Below are 27649 nucleotides of genomic sequence, written 5' to 3'. Positions count from 1 at the left end.
CACAAACAAATCTCAAGCTCACACACTTTCTCTCCTCCTGTGCTCCAGCTCAACTAGTTAGTTCCTCTTGAGTGCAAAGTATAGCTTGCCATTACTGGCAAATCATGGTTTGCATTTGCTTTTCAAACTAGAATTGCAGACCATGGATTGATGCTTGTTTGTAGTACAGCTTTGGAGGGCAAAATGTCAATCATAGTTTGCTGCTGCATTCAGACTGGCCAACTATGGTTTATTTGAAACAGAAAGTGGCTAATTGTATTGAAGCGTGTGAGGGGAAGAGAGAAAGCAAGGAGAGCAGGCAGCACACAAGGTCAAGATCCACTTGTGCAACACCAAACCATGGTTTGGCATTATGAGTGAGCTGGCCCTAAACATCTGCAGGCAACCAGGTTACAGGATATTTGCTTTCTAATGCCTACACTAACATAATCTATCTCCCTCTCTCTCACTTCTGTCCTGCTGTTTTCAGGGAAGTGGGAATGTCCATGGCACCAGTGTGACATCTGTGGCAGCCCTGCGACCTCATTCTGCGAGTTCTGCCCTCATTCTTACTGCAAGGATCATGAAAAGGGGGCTCTTGTGGCCTCCGCCTTGGATGGGCGTCCCTGCTGCTCTGAACACAACCCTAAGGCTCCAGTGGCACCAGAGTATTGGAGCAAGATCAAACGCCGATTGGAACAGCAGCATCCCGAGGAAGAGTCAAAGGAATGAACTTGTATTTCCAAAACAAAACAAAAACCCAACTCACCCGTACCCCACTGAGTGGCAGTTCCTTGTGAATTTGGATCAAGTTCCATGGCAGTCTCCATCTTGTCTTCGTAACTGCCTTCATGGAACTCCAGTAGGGACCATCTGCTTTCAAGTGGCGGTTAGCAGCCTGTGGCACCCGTGGTCCAATCTTGTTTGCTCTTGGGCATGTGTCCATCAGGCCTTTGCAGAATGGAAGGAAGTGTCTTGGCCGCCTGTTAGAAGAGGAGACTTTCTGACATTGAAAAAAGACATCATGTTTAAAGTATGTTCTTTGAGTGTAGAAACAAGACATAGCAAGATATTTATTTATTTAATTTTTAATGAACTTTGGAGGATTTTCTGGTCCTATTACAGTCAATGTGTCTAAAAGGAGTAGCAATACCAGCCCGGTATCTATCTATGTATCTGTAACCCCCACCCCCACCCCCACCTACTTTTAGAACTATGAGAAATAACCCCTCTTACCACACCAGTGGCCTTTCAGAGGAATCTGTTAGGGGGTGGAGCAAAAGCTTATTGTGGCAATTGACAGATGCCTCCATTCCAGTAAGTTAACCAGGGCAAGAGTTTTGAGGCAGGAGGTTGGTTTGTGTCACTAACTTTTCAGTGAGTGAACAATGATCATGATACCAGAAATTCTCCCACAGGAAACCAGATGTGATCCACTTATTCCTGGAACGTGGTTCTGTTTTAACAACACTAACCTTTCAACAGCTTCAAAAAGCACAATCCATGTTTCAACAGGGCTTGTGCAGGAGAAGCTTCTGATGGCCTGTGCCCATAATCAATATTGGTGCCCACTATTATTGTGTGAAAAGGCTGTAGGTGATCTATGGGTACCTCACATTATGCCTACTCTCCAGTTGAATTATGTATAGGTCACTTTTCTACCATGCTTGAATTTTAAGGCAATTAAGCTGGTAAGATTGAAGCAGTGCTATTATTGACAGACGGGAAAAATGGTGATTTTCTTTCTGCACACCTTGGGCTCCAAGATTGTTTCCTAGCAGGGTTCCAACAGACTTAGGTTGTGGATCATGTCCTGAATAAGACTTCTAACCTTGTCCTGTGGGGTTTCCAGTAATATTAGCCCGATCATGCTTTGTCTTTTAAATTTGAGAGGCAGAATTTAGCCTGGGGTGTGTGTGTGTTGTTTCATGGTGCTTGTCTGGGATCTAATAGCCTTGTGTTCCTAGTCCAAACTTCCTTGGTTTTCAAAGGAACTAGAATGCCAAGGATACTCTGCAGTTTACATATTCATGGGTCTCTGGTTGTCTTGGATATGTAGCTTGTTCAAATGGAATCTCGTCATGGAATAAGGATGAACACCTGATTTTAATCCAATATTGTATTCTTAGAAAGCACTTCCTTAACTGTACAAGGTATAAAATGCTGACAAGCTCAGTCACACAAAACAATATGCCAGGAATTACCTTGTTAGACGTTCTTCACATGTTCACATAGCACTGAAATGATTAACCATTTACACTTATTTTCTTCCAATGGGTGCTCTAAATGTCTCCTGAAAGCAATTATTTTTTGATAGTGCAGACACTTAGCTGGATTATAACTGCACTGATTATGTTCAGTTTTAGACATAGACCAGCTAGTGCCAGAAAACAGCTAGGCAGGTGACTTCTCATGATACTTGGGTTACATTGCTCTTCAGCCTTTCTAATAGGCTTTTTATTCTCCCCCCCCCCTTTTTTTTTAATGCCTTGAATCTAAGAGAAAAGAAAACGGAATTTGCTTTCCTGGATTGTAAAGGCATACACATATTTCAACACTACATTTATTTAAATGTTCTTTAGCTTTAGTTTAGTTTGCAGCTTCTTTCTCCCTTACCCCCCAAAGACTCTGTAGTTTTGCAGCATATTCCTGAAGATCTTTATAGGGAATCGGACAGTACAAAGCCCTGAAGGAAGATGCCAGGCACATCATTACGTGAGACTAAAGGGGAGGGGAAAATTAAACACTACATTTTGTTTTAGAATTTAATTTTCTGAATGTTATTTTTGACAACTTTTTGAGGAGGCAGAGGAAGAATTCTTTGGAAAACAACTTTGCCCTAATCTAAAACTCCCAAGTGCTTTCCTTGCCACCGTTTCTTTAAAGCTGCTCTGCCCAGTTGATGGAAGTCTGGTAGGCTCAGAATGTTGCAAGCACTATATATACTGACTCCTTTGTGCTCTCTCCCAAACACCCATTGTCATTTGACTAAAATGGAATGGCTAGCCAGTGTCCATATCCCTTGACCATGCATTTTGAGAGGGAAAATAGCCAGTCCCTGACTTAACCATTGTAGGAAACAGATGTTATGAAGGCAATGATGAGTTTTGAAATGTAGCGAGCTACTTGCAGCAGAAGAGAGAGGCTCTATACAGAATGCTGTATTAGTAACAGCCAATCTTGCATACCACCCTGCCTTGATACCTTGTACTGCATATTCCCCCTCATCTCTTCCTCCTTGTCCTCTGCCTCTCCAAACTGTCATGTACAGCTTCATTCCTGTTCTTTTCATATGGTTTAGAACAGTGGTTCCCAACTGGAGGGTTTCCAGATGTTGCTGAATTACAGCTCCAATCATCCCCAGCTGGGGTGATGGGAGTTGTAGTTCAGCAACATCTGGAGGCCCCCCAGGTGGGAAACCACTGGTTTAAAAGTGGGGAAAGCCTGTTGTAGTTGGTTGAAGCAACCTCACTTCCTAATAGAGTGACAGGCCAAGAAGATAATTATGGTTGGCATGTCACCTTGAGTTCAGCTTTTTGGGGAAAGGCAACTAAAATATCTCTAGAAATAAAAAGAATACACTGTGGTTGGGGTTAGTGGGTGGCTCGCTATTAGGCAATCTCCACAGGGTCAGCCCCCAAGGCTGTTGAGCCAAGGGTAAGGCAGCCCTAACCATGGAATAAATAGTAACTTCACTGCCATGTCACTTTAGAGCTTTAACTTTATTGCCTCAGACTTCTTTCAGCTAAAGTTGCATAAAGTAGGTAAAGGTATCTTATTGGATGGGACCTTTTAGTTTTATTATTTTTTAGAGGCTTTTGAACCCCATGAAGGTTCTTCATCCACCTAAGTTGTCTGTGAGATTAACTCAGATCTTAGCTGGGCAGATCACGAGTATTTTTAAAAGGCTTCATTATTACTGAGTTTTTAGCACTTGGCTTTAAAAAAGAACACATGGACTGAAAAGCAACAAGAAGGCTTTTCCTTTGAAAACTGCAGAGCTACAGTATTCTGTGACACATTTTTAAGTGTTTTATAACTACTAATCATGAAATGAAGAGTGTTTCGATATGAGAAGTAGCAACATTTAATACTCTTGGATTTTTTTGGTGTCTCTGTGGCTTTTTAATGATTTAGTCAACTTGCCTCTTTCAAATGAGCTCTTGAAGCATTGCCATTTATTGGAAATGGGGTTGAGCCAATTTGAGACTTGTATGTCACAAAGCTGGCTTTCTTGTACCAACCACATGCCTGACAAATAGGCATTCCCTCCCACTTGTGCATGCTTGTCTAGAAACTCTTTGGCAGAGAGGTGGACTAAGCACAATTATTTTATCCATTGCCTTATTTTTTTGTTTCTACTAAATGAATTTTATGGTAGGCTGTAAGACTTTTTGCAAGCAGCTAGTACATATGTCTAGAACGCTGTATGCACAAGTGACTCTGGGTGATGTCTAGAGCTGTTTAGGGTTTACTTTACTAGGACTCTCCCTGTAAAGCACGCACCTTAATTGAGAGCAGAGTATCGCTTAACTTGCTCCATAATGGGGCAAGCAGTAGAATACTGCCGCTTTCTGTTCTTGTTAACGTAGCCATTGGAGTACAAGAATGGAGGATGCTTTGCAGTTCAGGATTGCTAGCTATAGGGCAAGAGTTCCTAACCTTGAGTCCCCAGATTTTGTGGGAGTACAGTTCCTACTATCCACAGACCATGGTGGTGGGGATGATGGGGGCTGCAGTCCAGCCACACCTGGGGACCCAAGGTTCCTTACCTTGCTGTAGGGTAAGGAAGGAGGTTTTCCACGTGAACATCACAGAGGCTCAGGACTGCTTCTCACATTGCCATCTTGGTAGCACACATGTGTCTTATGGCAGTACACCTTCTTATCTGCAGGTGCATGAAAAGGTACTATGAAAACAACTATATCCATAAAGCCCGATAAACAGTAAACCATGCTGCAGGTATCTGGATGCGCACAAGATGTGTTCTGATGAACACTGTTGTGCTTGAAGGAAGGACTTGTCTGTGTGAATGCCACATTCACAGACACCAAAGAAATGCCGTTGGTGGCCACTCCCTCTGTCCTCTCTGTATTTCTAGAACTGCAGGTTCTCATCAAGTGTGTTTTTACTTTTTTAAAATTTTACATCCTGGATGTGCACAAGATGTCTTCTGATGAACCCTGTTGTGTTTTGAAGGAGGGACATGTCTGTGTGAGTGCTACATTCACACACACACACCAGAGGAATGCAGTTGTCTGCAGTGCCCTCTGTATATTTCCAGATATGCAGGTTCTCATCAAGTGTGTTCACAGAATCCACAAATGGTTGACAATCAGGAAGCACTTCTGCCATGACAGGTGGCCCTTCATGAGAACAATCTGAATTGTAACCTGCTTTGGATCTCTCTCTCTCTCTCTCTCTCTCTCTCTCTCTCTCTCTCTCTCTTTAAAGAGAAAGGCAGCAAGAAAAGTAATAATGAATAGGCATGGAAACATCCATCTGCACTGTCTTTTTTTCATGCATTTCTGGAAATGAGAGTGATTTGGGGCTGTGTCAAGACACAAGTCTGCTGATGTGAATGAATTCAGAGCTGTGTTTTAAAACAAGTGTTACTGTAGGCTGTCTCTTTAATATGTATAATACAGGCACACAGTTCATACATGGGAGGGTTTTAGGAGCCCTCAAGTCCATAGTCATGCACTTAAGATGCAGTGTGAGAAATGGCCCTTTGGAAATTCCATTAAGTTGAGGTAAAAAAGCGGGGTGGGCGTTTCATTGGTTTTTCCACTTGAACTCTTTGCTTCTAATACATGCAGGTGTTGTTGGCAAGATGTAATTACTGGAAAATGATTGACAGTGAACTTCTAACCATCATGACTGTATATACCGAGACATTATCGGGGGGGGGGATGTCTGCCGCTGGTACGAATTTAGTCACTTTAACATTGAAACTTCTGCCTCATTTTATTCAGGGTTTAATGTACTTGAAGTCGTTCACATTCTTACTTTACAGCTTGTGTTTTATTTATGCATTTTTATATGATATTGTGAGTGTCTCTTTTCCTGCCTTAACATTGAGTTTAAAGTTGATTTCCGCTTCCATTGCACGGTATTGGGCACAAGGCACATAGAAAGGATGTGGAAAGGAGGTGCCTCCTTTTCCTCTGTCTGAGAGAGGGAGGCAGAGCACAAGCAATTGTTCTGAGACATCAGCAGCATGTTTACTTCTCAATATTAAAGTAGATCTCCTCTTCCTCTCTCCTACTCGCTTTACGCATTTCAGCAAAAACATTTGCACTTAATAAAACACTCCTGGATGTATTGTAGATAGCTTTTGGGCTGAAAAAGTCAGCTTCCTGTTTTCTGTTTGCATAACTTAGTGAAGGGAGGCATCCTTGGGTTTTGAAAATAAGGTCGGAGGTAATGTGCAGCTGTGTTCCATGTTGCAGCCTTGGAAGACAGTCTGCCATGCAATACTGGTGTGTGTTTTCTGGGGTTCCCCCCCCCCGTGGGGTTTGAGGCAGAAACCACAAGCCTCATTTAGAGGAGCAGAGGATGTTCAGCAATGGTGCTGGGTGTATTTGCATCCTGAATCCGTTATGTGTAACTTTATTTCAAATAAAAAAAATTCCATTTTGCCAAAGCCATCCTCCATTTGCTGCTTCCTCTGTGGAAATAATGACAATTGCACACAGGCCATTTCTACTGGGTTCGCCTTCAACTTTTGGAAAGAAGCAAGCAGCATGTTGTATCCATTTCTAAACACCTGCCCCACAGCCCTGGCACTGGACATGCTTAAGGAATCTTTTTTTATTAATAACTAACTGGATGAAAACTATTGCACTTGCTTCATATTCATTTTGATCTGTATCTGTGTCATTTCTCTTCCCCTGCCTCCCCACTGTTGTTGTTTTTTAAAGCAAATACTCATGTTGCCATTTGAAAACCAAGATGGTAAAATAGCTGTTATAACTGGCTAGTAACAAGACTGTGTCTTTTTATTCCTTATAAAGATATGTGCTTATTCTGGGGTTGCTACTTTAAAAAATAAATCCATTTGTACCCACACACGTGAACGTGCACAACAGACACCAATACCAACAGTTTGTCTCCATTCCCGTGTAACCTTTATCTGTAACAATGACTTTGTAGAATCGTTATTTCTGTAGATCTTGTTACTATGTACCAAACTTTGTAGATTCTGTGAAATGTTATTTTAACAAAAATCACCAGAGTCTTTAATAGCAAAATCATTGATATTCACTTAAAAGTCAATACAGTATCTTAGGAGTTTCTTGAACACAAGGAGAAGCTCTTGGACACTAACAAGTAGTGTTAATTTTCCCTGGGGGTGTTCCGTGGGGACATTACTGTATTATTACTTGATGTTGCTGCGTAGACTTTGAGACTTAACAACATTTTGGGTTTTTTTGTTGTTTAGCCTATGTTCTCTTGCATAGTGTGAAATCTATAAAGCTTGATTAACCTGTATATAGATAGCTCATTGTTTACTAGTCATAGTGTATCTAGAATTGCCTGTAATATTTTAGCTTCTTACTGAATGTGAGTGATGGTAGGAACATATAATTTTTGTACATTATATTTACTGAGATGTTGCCTTTTTTATTTTACAAATACTTTGGAATTCAGATGTGGTTTTGCTTCTGTGAGAATTAATTTGGAAAGGTTTTTAAAATGACATTCCACTGATTAAATCTTTGCTTGAGGTTGACTTCAATAAATTGTTCTGAATGTTCCAATTAAATATGTGATTTTATTTAATTTTTCCCCCCTTCACTGTCATTTCAATCATTGGGGTAGTTTTAAGACAGTAGACTGGATGGAATAAAATGCATTTAACTGAGTGCTGGGAGGCATCCTTGGGTTTTGGAAAGAAGGTAAGAGGTAACGAAGCAAACTTGCAGGTGTGTTCCATGTTGGAGCCTTGGAGGACCGTGTGCTCCTGAGAGGAGAGAGTAGAAGGAGCCTGAAAATAAAATGGGGGATTGGTGTTGGGGGGGAACTCCTGTGGTGGGGACAACTGAGAGTTAGCAGGGTGGTGGGGTAACCTGAGAGTGTTTGTGGAGAATACCAAAGGGTATTTGCCATCTCTGGTGCTGGGAAGAGGCATGGGTTTGCCAAATGTCTTGAAGAGAGTAAGGTTTTTTTTGGAGGGGGTATCCTAGTGTCTTGAGCTGAGCCTGAGGAGAAAGTGTGTGTGCCGGAGGGTGTGTGTGTGTGTGTGTGTGTGTGTGTGTGTGTGTGTGTGTCCATATCTGGCGGGGGGGGCAGGCCCATAGACAGCTGGTGGCATGGTGTATACCTGCCACAACAAAAAATTATTTCCTCCCTAGCCTCACTGACTTTTGCAATCCCTCCCCCCCCCCCAATTTTTTTTGAGGCTGGTTACAGGCCTGGATGTGTATGTCTTGAACTAGGGATTTAAACGAAGTCTGAAGGGGAGTTTAGTTGGAGTCAATGACTAACAGCCTGACTAGATTACTCAAAAGTCCGATTTTTATTTATTTATTTATTAGATTTATATACCGCCCTTCCGATACGGCTCAGGGTGGTTGAAACTCAGTAGCCCTTTAGAGTAGCACCTGGGTAGTACGATTGAGTAACTGTGTCTGGATGTCAGCCAGTGTCCTTCAAGAGAACCAGCGTGGTGTAGCCAGCATGGTGTAGTGGTTAGAGTGCTGGACTAGGACTGGGGAGACCCGAGTTCAAATCCAGATTCAGCCATGATGCTTGCTGGGTGACTCTGGGCCAGTCACTTCTCTCTCAGCCTCACCTACTTCACAGGGTTGTTGTGAGGAGAAACTTAACTATGTAGTACACCGCTCTGGGCTCCTTGGAGGAAGAGCGGGATACAAAATGCAAAATAAAATAAATAAATAACAGCCTGACTAGATTACTCAAAAGTCCAATTGAAACTCAGTAGCCCTTTAGAGTAGCACCTGAGTAGTACGAATGAGTAACTGCCTCTGGATGTCAGCCAGTGTCCTTCAAGAGAACATGAAGGCATTTTAGCTCCCCTTAAAAATGAGGAAACTTGAAAGGGAATTGGGGGTTCGCTGTCTAAATTTAGGTATATTTCCTGAGGGGGACAATGAGTTGAGGGGGATCATGAGGGGAAAACTGGGGGGCTGGGGGCTGGCTGGGTTTCTGGAGGCAAATGTAGGAGCCCTCAAAACAGGCAAGCAGGGCCAGGTCCCTTGGGGACAGTTGTTTATTTTGGATTCTGTCCTTTTTATCTTCTGGTTTTGTTTTTGTCTTGTTTTCATTTTGTAATGGGTCCGCAACCACTTTGTTTTGTTTGAAAGGTTGTTTGGCCCACAAACTCCATTCAAGGTAATGGTGAGAGTGGCTTTTGTTTTAACAAAAGGTTCTGAATGTGCAAAACTTTCTCCATGTTGACCATAATGCCGGGAAATCACCTGATGCAAGTTCAGAAAGGGAAGGATGGAGGATTTTCTGTTGGGCTGTCGTCATCCCCCACACACCCCACAAGGCAAGGCTTCTGAAAATGAAGGAAAGCCCCACACACCTCCTCACCCCCAACCCCCACTTGTTTGTTTGTTTGTTTTCTGCTCTCCCTCCAAGGAGCCCATAGCAGTGTACATAGTCTCCTCACAACAACCCTGTGAGGTAGGTTAGGCTACAGATTGATTGGTTGGATTTATATCTAGTTTGTCAGCAGGATTGTCCTCAGGTTCCCACTTTCTTCCACAGGGCCCAGTCAGGTCGTTCAGTGCTTATTTTTCTACCATTTTTTCACCCATCTTTCCCGCCAGTACAGTAGGGTCACCAACCAGCGAGAATTTTGCTGGCCATGAAAAAAATATCCTCCTGGCCATTTGCCACCACAAGAAAATGGAAATCTAGGGGCAGAGGCGGGTAGGGAGGAGATTCCCACAGGATTATCACAGTTCGGGTGCTGCCTGAGCATGGCAGGTTTTTTCTATAGGTGTACCACAGAAACCTCCTGCTCCAACTTAGTTGGTTAGAGGATCCTAGCCTTCTTTGTCCAATTTATGGTTACAGACTAACAACACTACTCTTCTAGTATATACTATTTAGATCTGTTCTGTAGGGGAATATTGTGTTGGGTTTGTTTTGCTTGTCTTCAGCCAGGGCTTTCTCAATCTGGGTTCCATGGAGTAGGTCCAGCTGGTCTGTGGAAAAATATTCGCTGCACTGAATTCAATTTATTTCCTGCTAACCAGACTAAAGTTCTTGAAAATAATTACCCGATGATGATGATGATGATGATGATTTATTAATTTTGCATTTATATCCCGATCTTCCTCCAAGGAGCCCAGAGCGGTGTACTACATACTTGAGTTTCCCTTTCACAACAACCCTGTGAAGTAGGTTAGGCTGAGAGAGAAGTGACTGGCCCAGAGTCACCCAGCTAGTTTCATGGCTGAATGGGGATTTGAACTCAGGTCTCCCTGGTATAGGTGCAAAAAGGTTAAGAACCCTTGTTTTAAACAGAAACTGGCTCTCAACTGTGAGGGAACTATTCCACACAGGTAATGGCACAGCAGGGAAATGACTTGACTAGCAAGCCAGAGGTTGCCCGTTTGAATCCCTGCTGGTGCATTTCCCAGATTATGGGAAATGCCTATATAGGGCAGCAGCAATATAGGAAGATGCTGAAAGGCATTGTCTCATACTGCGTGGGAGATTATTATTATTTTTATTATTATTACATTTATATCCCGCTCTTCCTCCAAGGAGCCCAGAGCGGTGTACTACATACTTGAGTTTCCCTTTCACAACAACCCTGTGAAGTAGGTTAGGCTGAGAGAGAAGTGACTGGCCCAGAGTCACCCAGCTAGTTTCATGGCTGAATGGGGATTTGAACTCAGGTCTCCCCGGTCCCAGTCCAGCACTCTAACCACTACACCACGATGGCAATGGTAAACCCCTCCTGTATTCTACCAAAGCCAACTACAGGGCTCTGTGGTCACCAGGAGTTGACAATGACTCGACGGGACACTTTAGAAGCATTATGTCATCCTCAGGGTCTTTTTTTTTTTAAGGCCTTACTGGGAAAAGGACCCCACTTAGGATACCAGAATTCTTGAAATCCAAAGTTAGCAATCCTACCTAAGCGGGTTTGGGGAGGAGAGAAGAGACATAACTGAGCAGCTGGGAAAAATGATCACCTGCAAGACCGACTCCAGGTTCCAGGAGTCGCTTTCCTTTGTTAACTCTTTTCCCCACTTTGTAAACTGTCCCCATAGGCCCCAAGACAGTGGCTCTGCCCCCATCATATGAAGACAATGGGCACAGAGGTGATTTTTTGAAATCAGCAATGCCAGTTCTGGGCCCTTGACAATTGCCCAGAAGTAGCAGCCTGTGAGGTCATCCCTGGAAGGATGTCCCAAGCCTGGGAAGACTTGGGCTTGGTATTGAGGAGCTGAACCTTGCAAGCAGATCATGGTTTGTATTAGTCATTCTGAATACATGTATATTGCTTTTCAACAGATACATTATCAAGGTGATTCACATAGAAAAAAAGATAAGCTATACATTTATGGAAGGGAAAAGGCATGCAGGAGAGAGCTGCCCTCTGCTGCTGCAGCAGCATCCAGTGAGCTGTGTGACACCCTCACTACTCATGAGGAGATAACCCAGCAGCAGCCTTCTATTCCCCTGATCAACTTCTAAGGGTGAATAAACAGCAGGTCAGTAATGAGTAGGGTTTGTTGCTCCTCCCTGCTCCAGTGATGGATGGCTAGCAAATTTACCCAGACTTACTAGTCAAGAAGCAGAGGAAATGAAGAGTCAAGTCCCACAAATAACCCAAAAAATAAAAAGAGAGGATGACAATAGAGCTAAGATTAGTTGCTCAAGAGACAGAGGGCAGTAGCTGCATTTGTTCTTCAGGTTTTGCCTAACCCAGACCATATACTTCAGAATCTGGGAGAAGGGCTGAAATCAAATCCACATCCAGTTAAGGGAACTAAGATGTCCAACTTGCAGAGCAGGGAGAGAAAGGGTTCCGCTTTCTGAATAATTTCATGAGAGTGTGCCTCCTGCAGACTCTCCCATTACCCAAAAGGAAGAGACTTCTTTCAGAGAAATCAGTCCTCTTCTGACAAGTTGCTTTTTGTGACCTCTGTGCAGCCTCACATTTGAAAAAGATGATTAAATGGTCATGTAGGAAGCTAAACTCAGAGGTCAAAACAAGAGAGATTTTTCTATCTGGGCCTACTCTCCAGCCCAGGCTTCTTGCTGAGGTCACCAGAGCTTTGCATTTACAAAGGGATGGGTTCAGCAGGAACTGCAACTTGCTAAATTCAGTAAACCAATGGAAACCAGAGCTTTAAGCAGAGGCCTCAGCAGGGCTGTTTTCCCCAACTCTTGAATCAGGTTATGAGCAAGGAGTTAGCAGGATCCTTGAGGGACCTGGTTGAGTACAACCTGGTTTAAGGCTACCTAAGATGCAACATAAATCTCGCTGACTCCCCTTGTTGATAATCCAGAAAGAGCATTAAACTATATGTGGTAAGTACTCACTGTTCTACTGGAGAGTTCTCTGTAAAAACCCAGAAGTTTGCATACATCCAAAGCAGCAAACATTGGGTCAAAACAGACCAGGAATAAGGACCATTCCTAGTTCAAGATCACAGGATGCCCAGCTGCTAATTGTAGTGTTATTACTTCTGTTTATGCTGTTTGCTTTGTAGTGAAGTTTATTCAAGCTTATGAGTAGAGAGTATATACTGTGTGTGAGTGAACTGAGATCTCCTAACAGTTCAAGATTATTCAGATCAGGACAATAGCATAAAGCTAAATCAAAACTTCATAAATTGAAAATCTGGTGAATGAAATGATTCACATTTGACTTTCAGAATGAAACTTTTGCTGATAGAAGTTGGTTTGAAGGGATACTTATAATTATGTTAAACCTTGATGAATTGTAAAGCAATGTTAAGTATCAGCATCCTAAAATCAATATTTACATCTTGCTTTCTGTAAAAAATAAGAAAACATGGACTTGCTTTCTTACTCTTTGTAAAGTACTATTCACACAGTGCTATATAAATAACACACATTTGAGTTGTTGCAAAAAATTCAGGCTTAAGAGGATGCTTCACCTCCAAGCTGGTTTCAACTTTAGTACAAGGATGAGGCTGTCAGTGGGGTGATATATGCATTGTTGGCTATTATCTCAAATAATTATATATTCTTATACTTCCATTTCACTCCCCTTCCTCTGATGTCTCCCTTATGTTGATTTATAGACCATAAGCCTTTCAGGACAGTGGCCTTTCCTCTCATCTTTATAAAGTATCAAATACATGGATGGCACTATATAAACATCATCCATCCATCCGTCTAACATATTTTTGTTGAAGCCATGTCACAGAGTCTTAAAAGAACAGCGACCCTTTCCAAAATGGGATCTGGCAATCCTGATTATCCACCATTCATTCTTTCTTGTTGTCCTACAATTGCAGCAGCCCTCTCCATTTCCAAATCATTGATCATGAGCAAAGGCTCCAATAATAGCACCTTGTGTATTTTTATACTAGAGGTGACCAAAATGCCACTGTTTGACCTGTAGGTGTCACCCACAGTCAAGTTACTTATGTAGTTCACAGATTCTGGTGTGGCAATACTACTTTCCATGCAAACAATGGCTAATCTTGCACCTAAAAGAGCATGTGAAGTGTGCATCCCCACAACCACTTCCCCCTAGCATGTGAACTCCTGCCAGAGTCACCAGTCTCAGCCCTCCAGTTACCTGTGTACTTCCTGGACAAAATTTCCTGCTTCCTTTTAAGAATTCTGAACCAGAAAATATTCCCATAAGTTGGACTTTCCCTGTTACGCTGCTGCAATACTGCAAGAAGCAATACTACTGCACTACTTCTTGCCACATACCTGTTAAAGGCCTTCCTGCAAAACTGCCCCTACCTCCCAGCTATTCAATTGCAGAGACCCTCTTTGAGCTAAGAACTTTGGGAGGGATTGTAGCTCAGTGGCACCACACATCCTTTGCATGCAAAAACTCCCAGATTTAATCCCTGGCATCTCCAGATAGGGCTGCAGAGCTGCTACCAGTCAGTGTTGACAGCACTGAGCTAAATGGACCAATGCTCTGACTCTGTATAATGCAGCTTTCTACATTGGTATTCCTATGCAGTGACCTAAGAGAAATATAATGGAGGTAAGTTCTCCCATAAGAATTGGAGTTCTGCCTAACTCAGACTTGCATATTCGGGCTGATTCCCATTGCCTCGCCAAAAGATAAAACTTGCCCATCTCACTCAACTGGGTTGCTGCTGAATATGAAGTCATTGGATGCAAGATGATTAATTTGAAATTAAACCCATTCTTTTGATGCAAATAATTCCAAATGGAATCAATCATCTTACACAAAACGACCATGGCCAGCATTAACCCAGTTAAGTGAGATGGACAAGTGATCGTTTTTTGCTGAGACAATACAAGTCAGCACCAGTAGGTAAGCTTTTTGGGTTCAGCTTAATTCAGTGGGGGGAAATCCCTTTGCTTTCATTCCCATTAATTGGTCCAGCATCAGATTATTCATCTGGTACAGTTTTAAATGACTATCAGAGCAGCTCTAGATTTTAAAAGCATCCTTATCATCCTGCCCCCCTTGGTTTAAAAGCACAAGGGCCAGATTTTCTACAAGACTTGCAGTCAGGCCTTTCAGGTTTTCCCAGGAGCATTGTTAAATGTCCCCAGTTACTATACTGCCGCTGTCTACTTTACCCACATGTGAAAGCTAACTTCGAAAACAAATTTTCCTTGCCATTTAAAATATGTACACGTTATTCAAATAATGAAAAACCGTGTACCAAACCACTGGCAACAGCAACAAAATGATTCTTTCCCGTTCACATATTCTTTTTGTCCCAGAGAAACCACCCACCCGCTCCGGACATCTTTTCTGACTTTCTAACTTCTAAATGTAGTATCTTGCGAACTACCTCGTTTTCTACCACGCACAGGATGGAAGCAACTCGCAAACTACATTTCCCCCAGAGAACTCCACTGTGCTTCAGGACTCAGCCCGCTTCAGTTGCCACGTCAGACAGAGCCCCGCGCGGCGAGTCGAGAGGAGAAGCACGTGGGTGCACCGAAGGTGCGAAGGTAAGGCAGGTCGGCTGCCGCGTGGGGATTTCTCTGGTCGCCCTTCCGTAGGGAGCAAAGCCAGCCTGGATTGGGGGCAGCTCGGGAGAAGGAGAAGTTGCTGCTTCCCTCGGTTCGTGGGACTGGCTCCTTTCTCTGGGGATTCTGCCCACCCTCTGGCATCCTCCTCGGGAGGGCCGTGCAACTCTCCCCCGCGTAGCGCAGGCAGGCAGGCACTAGAGCTCTGCAAAACAAAGCCAAACCCATCCCCGGATCCTCCAGATGCACCCGGCTTCAGGGATACATGACATCTACTTCGGCCCGGGGGCGCGCAGTGTGTGTTTGCTTAAGTCTGTAAGCCACGCAGCTGCAAGCAGCAGCATTTGCTTCTTTCCCCCGCGGCGAAAAGGAAAAGGGCCCGCACCCGCCCTTTGGTTTTTCGAAGCCCCCCCCCTCCTCCTTTCATGTTTCGCCGGTGGGAGGGGGGAGTGTAGGGTAGCGACCAACCGATTTGCTGTGTCCACCCAGGAAGTGCCTGGGCTCTCTTCGCCCCGGGCTCTTTGGCTTCCCTGCCGATCCCAGGGGGGGAGTGATCAGTGTCCCTTTCCTCCCCCAGCCCCCTGCCGCCCCGCATTTATCCTGAAAAGAATCCAGGCCGGCCTAAAATATTCCGCTCTGTCCTAACATGCCCTTTCCCCCCCCCTCTCGCGCTCTCTTCCCCTCCCCCCCCCCACTCAAGAGTTTCTGAAGATTTCTCTGCTTCACAGCCCAGGCCGGGAGAAAAACGGGGGTGGGCGGCCAGTCTCTGGTTGCACGCCTTGTTTACGTTCCTGGGTCTCTTGCCTTTGGGCTGGCAACAAACTTTGCAAGGGGTCTGATGTGCCTTGTTCTCCAGCGCAGTCTCCGGGGACGGTCATGCAGGCAGCCGCCTAAGCTGGACCCCGGCAAGGAAAAAAGGATGTGTCCGTGGGTGAGTAGAAAGCATCTCCCTCAGGCAGGCTGCAAAGCCGCGTTGTCTCCCCCCTTGCTGGCTGGCCCAGTTCCCAGGGCTGTACTGTGATCAAACCCTCCAGCTTGGAGGGGGCTGAGCTCTTGTGCTTGAACCCGCCTCCACCAGATCTCATTTCCCTAAAGAAAAAAAGAGAGAGGAGAGGGGGGGAAACCTCCCATCTCTTTCCATTTCTCTTTCCCCCCCTCCCCTTTCCCAGTCCTGTTTTTTTTTCCCCTTTCAGTTCCGTGGAGCATTTCCCGGGACCTGCCAGCATGCCTGCATCCAGGGGGGGGCTGCTGTTCCTTTCCTTCCTGGTCCTGGGACAAGCGATGGATTTTACAGATTACAGCTATGTCCTAGAAGAAGAGGAGGAAGACACAGATCCAATTGACTATAAGGACCCTTGCAAAGCTGGTAAGGCTTGTGGGGGGGGGGGTGACGGGGACGCCCCACTGCCAGCCTTACAGCCACTGTTCCCACTGCAATGATCTTTGCAAGTGTCTTCATTTTTATTGTTGTTGTTGTTATTATTGGGTGGGGGGAAGTAGTGGTCTTTTGTGTGTCTGGAAACTGGATCAAAGCTCTGGAAAGGGCAGAGGGGCTTGTTGAACCTGGGTCATGCACACTGCCTAGTTGGCAGTGCAGCTTGCAGACAAAAGAAAGGAAAGTTGTGTGTGTGGTTTTTTTTTTCCCTCCCTCCTCCTTCCTTTCTCTCTCTCCGCTACTCCCCTCCCTTTCTCCCCTCTGTGTTGTAAAAGAACTCTTGGACTTTTAAAGTTCAGACTGAGAAAGAAAGAGTATTTGACATACAAACTCCACAGCTTTAGAAATAATGCTTGGTAGGAACAGAAGGCTCTTCCAGCCACCCTGCCTTACTGCAGGAAATTAAACTGTGTTTCTTCCTCGGCAAATTATTTTGTCTCACTACCCCCTAGCAATTTTGAGTGTCTTTGGGGTCCTTTGTGTGATGTCAGTGGCAAGAGGCCTAATGTCCTCGTGTATATGCTTGCAGGAGGGGTGCGGGTGGGTTGAAGGAAAGTAAACAGACACTGTAGACGAGGGATGAAGGTGAGGAAGTTGCCCAGGAGACACCCAGAGAGAGACATCTGTTTGTACTTAGAAGGTGAAGGGCAAGTCTTTGTGAACTGGACTTGCTCCCCTTTTTCTCCTCTTGAACATTTCCTCTTTCTGAACAGCCTCCCTGCTTCACAGCTGCTTGCAGGGTGGTAGCTGTCAAAAGAGGCAGGTTTCTCAGACCCAGAAAGATTTTAAGGAACACTCAGCCTCAGTTGCTCACACGAGTATGCCTGTACCGTTTAATTCCTTAGCTGGTGTGAGTTGGGATTTGTTTGTGTATCACAGAACACCTAATAATTCAGGTGGCATTTCCCCCCTGATTTTTGCCCCTTGATAGTGTGTGGCCCTCCAACACCCCCACACAAGCTGTGGAAAGCTGGCTATGAGGCTTACACAGTCCACACTGGTCACTGTCAGTCGCAGGGACCAGACCAATGAGGAACCTGTGCAAGTTGAAACATCCTGCTCATGTGTCATGCAGGGGTCAAACTTGCTGAAACAGTAGATCTGATCAGGTAGCTTGGAGCCTTTGGACATGCCTGTAGATACAAGGCCTGCTTATTCTTCATTAGCCTAAAGGGGTGTAATTCCACTGAACAGTGCTTTAATCCTGCTACCAATACAATCAACGGTGGAACTCTGAATGACTTTTGACAGTGCCAGTTCAGGCACCGGTTGAAGTGAGAAGAGGCTCAAAAGGCTTTCAGGTTTTTCTTTTTCTCTCCCCCACCCCACTCCATTCAAGCTCAAAAGTGTGAAAGAGAAGGGGGCTGTGTGATTGGATAATAATGGCAGAACATCTGGTGTGTCGTTTCTAATTTTTAAAAACATGTTTGTAAATGCACTTCAAGTGCAGCGTGAGAGATCCAGGGGTCACTATCGCCAGATCACTAGTCTAGAGCAGGGTTGCCCATCATCCCTGGCTATTGGACGCTGAGATGGGATGTGGAGGACCAAAGTTGTGCAGCCCTGCCCTAGTTTAAAATAATGATGAATGCAGGATCCAGCAACCTATCCCCAACTACCACTACCCTTGAAGTGTATCCATTGGTTAAATGATGGTGATTGGCATGGTGTAGTGATATTGACAGCATCCTTCTGGATGCTTTTGCCAGGTCTCTGTACTTCCCTAGCTGTGCAGTGTGGACAATTTGTTGTTCCATTTACCTTATGAAGCATCCTGTCCTCTCTCTCTCTCTCTTTTTTTTTTTACAACTCACACTGTTATTTATAATGTTCTTATTTCTAACTTATAACCTGCCTGTTCTTATTTATACCTTATTTAGTTTTAGTTCCTGTCAGTAATCTGCATGATATCTGGCTCTGTCACTTCATAGAAAGTTCCATATTTAAGAGTGGTGGGAGTGCAGATGTCTGTGATGGCTAATCCTGTTGTGAACTTAATACTGGAGTTAATTTTTTATACTTATGTACTAGAACTCTGAAAACAACTTTAGCATTCACATGTTCATGTCTTATTTTCACTGAACAGAATAGGCTCTTCTATGGACTCTGAGCAGATAACAATGCTTTTAAAACAAAAGCAAACAAAAATAGAGTATAATAGCAATTACAATATAAAATAGCATGCACTTAAATCAGCATTACTCTCTTAACAATGGAATAACTTTCCATCATCCTAGTTTTTCTAGGCCCCTGACTTGGAATAGCATTCTTCTGAAATCAGTGTGACCTGTGTCCCATAAATGTGTTCAGTAGTAGAGTTAAGATACTCTAAAGAGGCTCTAAGTGAGAAAAGTGCTTTACTATGCTATGTCTCTGTATGTTAAATTGGGGTAGACACCATCCTGTCTGCTGAACATACTTAGTCTCTGAAACACATATGTGTGACCCGCAGATTACTGTTGGACTCTTTAATAAACAAACAAAAATGTCCCTCCAATTCCTCAATAGCTTGCTTTCACAGTTGTTGAGATAAACCTAAAGGTATAACGTGGCTTGTTTTCAAACCAGAAGCCTGCACAGGTGAGGATTTCAAATCCCATTCTTAGGAAGCCTGCCTTGTTGTTTTAAGAGTCTGAGTCATGATTTTGACTTGTGTGAACAATGTTGTGGCAGTTTTCTGGGCAGGAGAACCAGTTACCAAAGTTCCACGGGGGTGTTTTCCTCAATAGTCAAAAGATGAGAGAAAAGAAATGATCAGAAATACTGGCCATCTGGCCGATTTTAAAGGAGAGCTGCCACTTTGGTGGATCATCATTTAACAAAGTTAAAGTTAAGTTGCAAGGCCACTTAATGGGAATGAAGTTTAACATACTTTATTCACTCTTGGAGACACAGGCAAGATGGTTGAGAATGAATGGCTTTCCTTATACTTTAGTAGGTGACATGTTGGTGAGCAAAGGAGGTTGCCCACTGAGTCAAACCATTGGTCTACTTAGTTCAGTATTGCCTGCACTGACTGGCAGAATCTGTCCAGGGTTTCAAGCAGGAGTCTTTCCCAGCTCTTTCTAGAGGCAACTGAACCTTATGCATACAAAGCATGCATAACCACGCCATGCACTGAGCTAAGGCACCTCCTGGTGTGAGAAACAGGGATTTCAGTCTGCTTAAGTGATTGTGAGTAGAGAAATTAGCAGAGGAACCATTATTCAAGAGTGAAAGGATGTGATCTTCATTTTAAAATATGTGATGACGTATAATAAAGTGTACTGACATAACTCTTTAAAGCATGACCATTATTGTCTCGGCCAAATACATACAGTTGGTAGATAAGCATCCCTAACAGGTACAAAGTCCTGTGCATTTGGAAGGGCTGAGTGTGATGTGGATGCTGTAAATAGTACATTTCACTCTTATATAGCATACCCTATTTCTCCTGGTGCCTTCAGGCCATGATTGTGGGCCATCCATGAGGCTAAATCTGTATCGGACACTGCCCTGGATCTCTTGTCTGTACAACATTTCCTGTACATACCCATTCTCACAAACCAAAAACAGTTTACACAATGCATTTTATTATCACAGGTTTGTCTAGTTTTAATGCTCTGCACAATTGCTAGAGCACTTCTTCCTACCCTTTCTCAGTTTTGCCTATAACTTCCGGAAGTGGTTGCCCACCTACAACTCCGCTCACTGTGCTGCCCTCGCTTCCTGATATTACACATCTTTTCCCATCCCAAATCCTCTGCCCTCTTAGAAGACAGGGAGAAAGCTGGATGGGGTGATCAGCCACAATCGGAGCTATGCTGTGCCTCTGTGTTGCTAAACAAGGCTGTCTTATTGAGGCTGTCTGGCTTTCTCGCATAGAAAGCTGGAAGGGAAAGTACGGATTGTCCTGGGGTGATTCCTAATTCTCCTTGCACAATTTATGTAGGCAAGGCATCAATTGTAATCCTGACCCATTTGATTACAAGTTATAAAGTATAGCACACTCAGCCATGCAAAGGAAATGGTGCACGCACTCATGAGAGGTGTGAGGAGAAACATTAAAGTCCTCACACAGCACAGTATGCTCTGGTGGTGGTAAAGTTTAGCTCAAGAGATTATCTACAAACATTAGGTTGAGTTCAAAAAACAAATCAAGATTTATTAAGAAACTACACATTGCATACTGAGAGACAGACAGACAGAGACATTGAACAACATACCCAAAGAGGCACTAGCCTTCAACAACAACAACTGAACTGTCCTGACTCTAACTGACCAAGGCAGACCTATGAACATCTCATCATGCCTCTAGTGGCCAAAAGAGGTTACTGCGTTGCTAAGAGCAATGCTTTAGAATTCTCACTTCTAACACACACAACATGGTCTAGTCCTCTAAGCTAACCCTAACCGACTCCTGGTGACCACAGAACCCTGTGGTTGTCTTTGGTAGAATAGAGGAGGGGTTTACCATTGCCACCTTCCACACAGTATGAGATGATGCCTTTCAGCATCTTCCTATATCGCTGCTGCCCGTTATAGGTGTTTCTCATAGTCTGGGAAACATACCAGTAGAGATTCGAACTGGCAACCTTGATTATCAAGCCAGAGGTAAGCCACTGTAAGGGGTGAGAAATCAAACCCTGCAGTGGGTCTTGAACAGATAACTTGAGAGCTGGTCTTGTGGTAGCAAGCATGAATTGTCCCCTTGGCTAAGCAGGCTCCACCCTGGTTTGCATTTGAATGGGAGATGGCATGTGTGAGCACTGTAAATTTCCCATTAGGATGGGGTGCTTTGGGAAGAGCATCTGCATGCTTGGTATAAGGCTCCTGTGTTCAGGTGGGAATTTAACCCAACTCTGACTAAAGGGAGGAACTGGGGAGAGGAACCAACCACACCAGCAAAGGAAGTCCCCTTGCACTAAGAAGCCAGGATACTTCAGCTTTCAACTCCCTAACCCTTAGAAAGACATTCGATTCAGGCTTCCTTGTTGGTCTGAACAGCAGAAACTTGCTCTTGCTGTCAGCAAGCCCACCTTCAACTTGTCCCTTCTCTGTTTTTGCCTTGCCCCATCCTCATTGGCACAGCAGAACCAGATCAGATAGGTCTTCACTGCCACAGCTATCAGAGGTATCCCATTGCAGCAACTGACACTTCAGCCGTAACAACTAGACAGCTAGTGAAATGGGGTGAAAGTACATGATGGTCCCTGTCTCTAAATCATGCTAGATATTGAGATGCATGGCAAAGCAAGTGCAGACGGGTATATTTGTGTGCATGTATGTGCATAATGCATCCCTGCCTTCTACCCTGACGTGCATGCAGAGGTTTCATTCCTTGAGCAAATCCTCTTGGCAGAATACACTACAGCTATCTTAAGAGTACTTCTAAAAGGAGACAATTCATTTTATAGCATCATACAGTAGGAAGGGCCATCTGGTCCAGCCAACTGCTAAGAGGCAGGGCCATCTGTTTGCTAGCTACCCTCACCCCCACCTACAGATCCACTCATCAATCTAAACCACAAAGTGGCAAAAGCAAAGAGCACTGACATGAGAGGAAGGCCAGGATGTGGATCTGCAGTGTGTGTCCACTGTCTGGGCACTCGCAAACACGAAAGAGTCATTGCCTGGGAGAAGAACCATATGATCATGTAGTGGGTTTCATCATCTAAGTCCAGCTACATGGCTGGACTTAAGGAAGGTGCTAGTGCTGGCACAAGAGTACAAATTGCCACCTCTTACTTCTGCTAAGGCTCCTACGATGCACCATCTGTGCATGGCAACTCATAGGATTGGGACATAAACCAGGGGCTCTGACTAGTCAGATAATGGGAGCAGATGTTGCCAAACTGTGTCCCTGATGTTGTTTGTCAACTGATAACATTCTTGCTACTGACACAGTGGTTGCTGGAATCCTTAGGGACTTTTGACAGGGGCAAGGGCATGGCAGAACTAATTATTTGAAGAGGGCAAAGTCTAGCAATAGCTGGAGAATTTTGGAATTGGCGAGGTTGTAGTTGGAGTAAGTTGCATTATATGTGTGTTTGTGAACATTTTGCATTTTTCTTGTCCCTGCACATGCTTTGGATACACCAAACTTCTTCCAAGGAATAATTGTAGCCATGCCCCCCCCCCCCGGGGTTATATCTACCAAATCACTAGCATTGCTTGGAATTGTATGCCAGTGCTTCGTCAGCTCAACTGGCATAAAATTGGGCCCAGTCCGTTTTCAGGGCCCAATTCAAAGTGCTGGTTTTAACCTTGCATGCCCTAAATGGCTTGGGACCAGGTTACCTGACGGAGCGCCTTGCCCCATATGTCCCAACATGGACCTTAAGGTCTTCTTCGGAGGCCCTGCTCTGAGTGCCCCTGCCAAACAAGGTGAGGCAGGTCGCTTCTAGGGAGAAGGCCTTTTCAGTGGTTGTATCCCATATATGGAAAAGTCTCCCCAGTGAGGTTCTCCTGGCTTCATCACTTTGTTCTTTAGATGCCAGGTAAAGACATTTTTGTTCACTCAGGTCTTTTAAATTTGATTTTTAAAACTGACTTTTAAAAAGTTTTAAAATTGTGTATTGTATTTTGAGTGTGTTATTTCATGTGTTATGTGTTTTTATTTAATGTTTTAATGCTGTTATGGGGCGGCTAACAAATAAGGTTTATTATTATTATGCTGTTTCCATAGTCTACCAGATGTTATTGACTGGATTTGGTACTTTAATTATTGGGCCCTTTCCAAGGGTCTAGGATAATTAAAGATAGAGATATAGTATTTTTTGCTGTCCTGAATAGTGTGGCCTTCTGTAGCTGATGTGCTGTAATTTTATTGATGCCCAAGATGGTGTTGAACAGATGGTGTTCAAGTTCTTTTGGTATTGCACCAAGGGTACCAACAACTATTGGCACCACTACTGTTTACTTTTTCCAAAGCCGCTCAATTTCAATCTGAAGGTCCTTGTATTTAGTTGTTTTCGCCAATTGTTTTTCACCAACTCATCTATCCCCTGGGATTGCAATATCAGTGATCAGAACCTGATTCTTCTCAATGACTGTCAGATCTGGCATATTGTGTGCTAAATACCTATCAGTTTGTATTCGGAAATCCCAAAGGATTTTTGCCTCCTCATTTTCTGTGACCTTCTCAATTGGATAATTCCACCGATTCTTGCTTGCTGGCAATTTGTAATTCTTGCAAAAGTTCCAGTGGATCATCGCAGCAACTTTATTGTGTATTTCCTTATAATCATTCTGCACAATTTTCTTACAACAACATACAAGGTGCTCAACCGTCTCATCTGCTTCCTTGCATAACAGACATTTCCTTGCATAACCAACACTGGGTCTTATCAAATTATTTTATTTTATTTTATTTTATTTTATTTTATTTTATTTTATTTTATGTTGCAGGCAGGAAATTGCTTCTGCACATACGTGTAACAAATCTCTGTGTTTCTGAGAGAAGGCATATCATTTAGCCCAGTCTTTCTTTCTTAAGATGACAGTAGAAAAAATATTTCAGACCAATTAAGATCTGTGCCTTATTGGTTTAAAATGTTGCTATACAGTTTTTGTTAAGACATCTCTCCTATAAGATGATAATAATAAAGTCATTATACAATTATAAAATAGTAGAAGTACTATAGGTCTCAATTTACTGCATTTTAGCACACCAATAAGTATGTTGTTTCATTGTAAACCACCAGGACACATGAGTTTTGGGTGGTTTACAAATATGCTAAATAAATAAACATTCAAAAGTAAGTCCCATTAGTTTCAGTGGGGCTTATTCTTAGGAAATTGTGCCCTGAGAGTATATTACTTTGGAAATACAAAAACCAGCAGTTATCAGATTAATTCTTTAGTATTTGTTTTTCACTAAATGGTTAATTAAAAGCAAATGGTTAATTAAAAGGTCAAGCAGTGTATGTGTTTGGCCCTGCAGTCTCTCTGTGTGTGTGTGTGTGTGTGTGTGTGTGTGTGCGACTCACAAGCTACTTTTGGTTTCAAGAACCTCGTAAAAAGCCAAGTTGCTTACCCTCAAAACTGTTGAGAAGCATAAAAATGTAACAGTGGGTTGTTTCGAAGACTTTATAGCAGACAGTTTTGCTGCTTTGACAAGTTGAAAACTTTAAAGAAATGGCACATCCTTTCTTTGAAATGTGTTCTTGGAATCCTGTCACGTAGAGTAGCTACCTGAGTCCTGGACTCCTTGCGTCATTGGATCCTTATGCAACTTGGGATGAATCTAAACCACCATTTGCCAAGTGGTAAGTTGCCACGGTGTACATGTGTAAGCTGATCATGTATCTTCTTGCCAAGTGGTGTTGAGCATTCTATCACACTTGCATATCTGACAAGAAATGGGGAGGAGAGCTGGTCTTGCAGTTAATTGATTTGATTAAATGCTGTCAAGTTGGTGTTGACTCTTAGCGACCACATAGATAGATTCTCCCCAGGATGATCTGAAAGCATGAATTGTCCCCTTCGCTAAGCTAGGTCTGCCCTGTTTTGTATTTGGATGGGTGGCTACATGTGAGTGCTGTCTGCTGTAAAATATTCCTCTTAGGAGATGGGGTGTAGCTCAGCGGAAGAGTATTTATTTATTTATTTATTTGATAAACCACCTCATCCAGAGGCTCTGGGCAGTGTACAACAACTTTAAACCTTGGAGAGTCTTTTCCAGTCACTTAGACGAGGGATTCTCAATGTTGGGTCCCCAGATGTTATTGGACTTTAACTCCCATAATCCCCAGCCCCAATGGCCTTTGGTTGGGGATTATGGGAGTTGAAGTCCAATAACATCTGGGGACCCAACACTGAGAATCCCTGCTATAGATAATACTGAACTAGATAGACCAATGGTCTGACTCAGTATTAGGCAGATTCCTATGTAAATATGGGAAAGCAAAGGAGTGGCATGATTTTTTACTTTATTAACTGTGAATGAAACAAATTGCTTGTACTGTATTGGGGTTTTTGCTGTTTTGCACTCCACTTAGAAGGATCATTGTAACCTTAGGACTCAATAGCACCACAAAGTGTCATCTTTTAGGACTGCCTGTACAGGTCGAGAATCGCTTATCCGGACTACTTCGGACCAGATAGGTTCCGGATTTTGGAATTTTCCGGAATTTGGAATAGTCCATAACAGCGAGTTGGAACTCTCACGAGAGCGCACAAAAGTTCCACCAGCAAAAAAAAAAAAAAAATAGCGGCGGCAAAGAGGAGGTGGGAGAGTGGAGGAGGCAGGAGGCACTGGTGTCGGCAAGGTGGTGGGCGAGCGGAGGAGGTGCCAGTGACGACGGTGGTGGCAGGGATGGGTGGACAGCGGCAGCAGTGGGACGGCCCGGCACGCCTGGGCCAGGCTTGAGGGAGGCGGCGGGATGGCCCTTGCCCTGAGGAAGGCATTTTAAAGTCATGGTGTCCGGATTTTAGAGCATTCCGGATTTCGGGTGTCCGGATAAGGGATACCCGACCTGTACTCCCAACCTCTGTGTCTTTAGCTTTTCCATCTGTTCTTCTGCCACCCTCAAGCCTTGTGAAACATTACCTTTCTTGTTCTGTGAAAGGTCTTACAAATGGCATCTAGTGTACAAGGTAAATGCAAGTCTTGTCTTGTGGCACGTTTAAAGGGTAACACATTTACTGTGGCCTGAGCTTTTTATAAGCAAGAATCTATGATAGCTCATGTCGCAACTTGGCAAGTCTTTAAGCTGCCACAACAATCTTTGTGGGTTTTGCAACAACAGACTAAGAGGACTACTTTTCTAGGAGGCACAATGGCACAGCAGGAAATGACTTGACTAGCAAGCCAGAGGTTGCTGGTTCAGCTCCCCGCTGGTATGTTTCCCAGACTATGGGAAACACCTATTTTGGGCAGCGGTGATATAGGAAGATGCTGAAAGGCATCATTTCATTCTGCGCGGGAGATGTCAATGGTAAACGCCTTCCGTGGTAATTTTTTTCATCTCTGTGCAGAATGAGGTTTGTTCTGGGTGGCAGTATCAAGGCATTGTGTGCCCACATGCAGTCAGAATGGGGCCTTCCTAATTCAACCTGATCAGGAGCTAAAATTAACCGAGCGAACATGAGAAAACCTGTGAACGCATGCACGTGCGCATGCCTTAGAGGGAACAGTGAACCTCTCCTGTGTTCTACCAAAGACAACCACAGGGCTCTGTGGTTGCCAGGAGTCGACACCAGCTCAACGGCACACTTTACTTTTTACATACACTTTGCACAACATTTATCATTCTCTCTGTGGAAATTCTCTGGGCATACAAGATCAACATGAGCAGCTTGCCTTATCCATGACTCTCTGAAATCTTGCACTGAGGCAGAGGGTGAGAATAAAGCTGCTTTCTCCCTGCCAGCAATGTGTGTCCTGTGCTCCTGGTAGCTAGAGGCTGCCTACCCATCAGGCATAAATCACAGACGGTCTTGGTCAAAGGCTTTCCTGATTCTTTCCACTACAGCTGCAGAGCTCTGCCCTCCCACCCTACTTCCGCTGGTCTCAGACCTGCAGGCCGGTTGCTACGGTGGCAATAGGCGTTTTCTCCGGAAATGCAACGCAGCTTGAGGTCCAGCCAGCTTTGCCATTAGAAATCCCACATTATGGCCATGCCCTTTCCCTAGAAGGAAGCAAACAAGCCGGGGGTAGGGTGGGAGAGAAATGGAAAAAGGAGGTTTTTTGGGGTCAGCAAAACTGAGTTGCTGTCAAAATAAACCTCCGTGTCCCTGGGTGTGTTCCAAGGGTGTTGCCATAGCAACCCACATGCCATGATGAGCCAACAGGGCCCTCACATGAACCCACTTGTGCTGCTGTGGATTGTGCGGTTGGAATTTGCTGAAGGAATCAAAACTCGCAGCTGAATGAATGGCATGTCAAGCTCTTCAGAAGTTAACACACGTTTATACAGCAACAAAGGGTTTATGGAATCGAAGCCAATTTAGCTCTAGTGCAGAGGCTCCCAACTTTGGCTCCCCAGATGTTGTTGGATTACAGCTCCCGTCACCCCCTCCACACACACACACCTCTATTATGGCTGGGGATGATGGGAGTTGTAGTCCAACAGCACCTGAAGACCCAAG

At 44.0% G+C, this 27649-nt stretch overlaps 2 protein-coding genes across 15 annotated transcripts in view; both read left to right on the top strand.

The window, feature by feature from the left end:
* The window catches only part of NSD3 (nuclear receptor binding SET domain protein 3), a 124872-nt gene extending 117125 nt beyond the window's left edge, over positions 1 to 7747 (top strand). For all 11 annotated transcript variants that reach the window (XM_053269534.1, XM_053269537.1, XM_053269533.1 and 8 more), the window contains one exon: positions 470 to 7747. In XM_053269534.1, coding sequence (XP_053125509.1) covers positions 470 to 711 — 242 coding nt within the window. In that variant the 3' untranslated portion in view covers positions 712 to 7747. The remainder of the gene's footprint in view (positions 1 to 469) is intronic.
* A 1445-nt stretch (positions 7748 to 9192) lies between these two features.
* BMP1 (bone morphogenetic protein 1) overlaps positions 9193 to 27649 on the top strand; it is a 150406-nt gene continuing 131949 nt past the window's right edge. Inside the window, exons 1-5 of one of the 4 annotated variants that reach the window (XR_008311035.1) lie at positions 9193 to 9336; positions 11238 to 11436; positions 14982 to 15123; positions 16003 to 16072; positions 16311 to 16507. Coding sequence is in view for 3 of the 4 variants with exons in the window: in XM_053269545.1 (XP_053125520.1) it covers positions 11434 to 11436; positions 14982 to 15123; positions 16003 to 16072; positions 16311 to 16507 (412 nt within the window). In the remaining variant the exon portion in view is untranslated. Of the gene's footprint in view, positions 9337 to 11237; positions 11437 to 14981; positions 15124 to 16002; positions 16073 to 16310; positions 16508 to 27649 lie in introns of those variants that run through there. The other 3 variants (XM_053269545.1, XM_053269543.1, XM_053269544.1) reach the window with 3 other exon arrangements.

Source organism: Hemicordylus capensis, chromosome 8, assembly GCF_027244095.1.
Source record: "Hemicordylus capensis ecotype Gifberg chromosome 8, rHemCap1.1.pri, whole genome shotgun sequence".
NCBI classification, from domain to species: domain Eukaryota; kingdom Metazoa; phylum Chordata; class Lepidosauria; order Squamata; family Cordylidae; genus Hemicordylus; species Hemicordylus capensis.
This window is presented reverse-complemented; position numbering and strand designations above follow the sequence as displayed.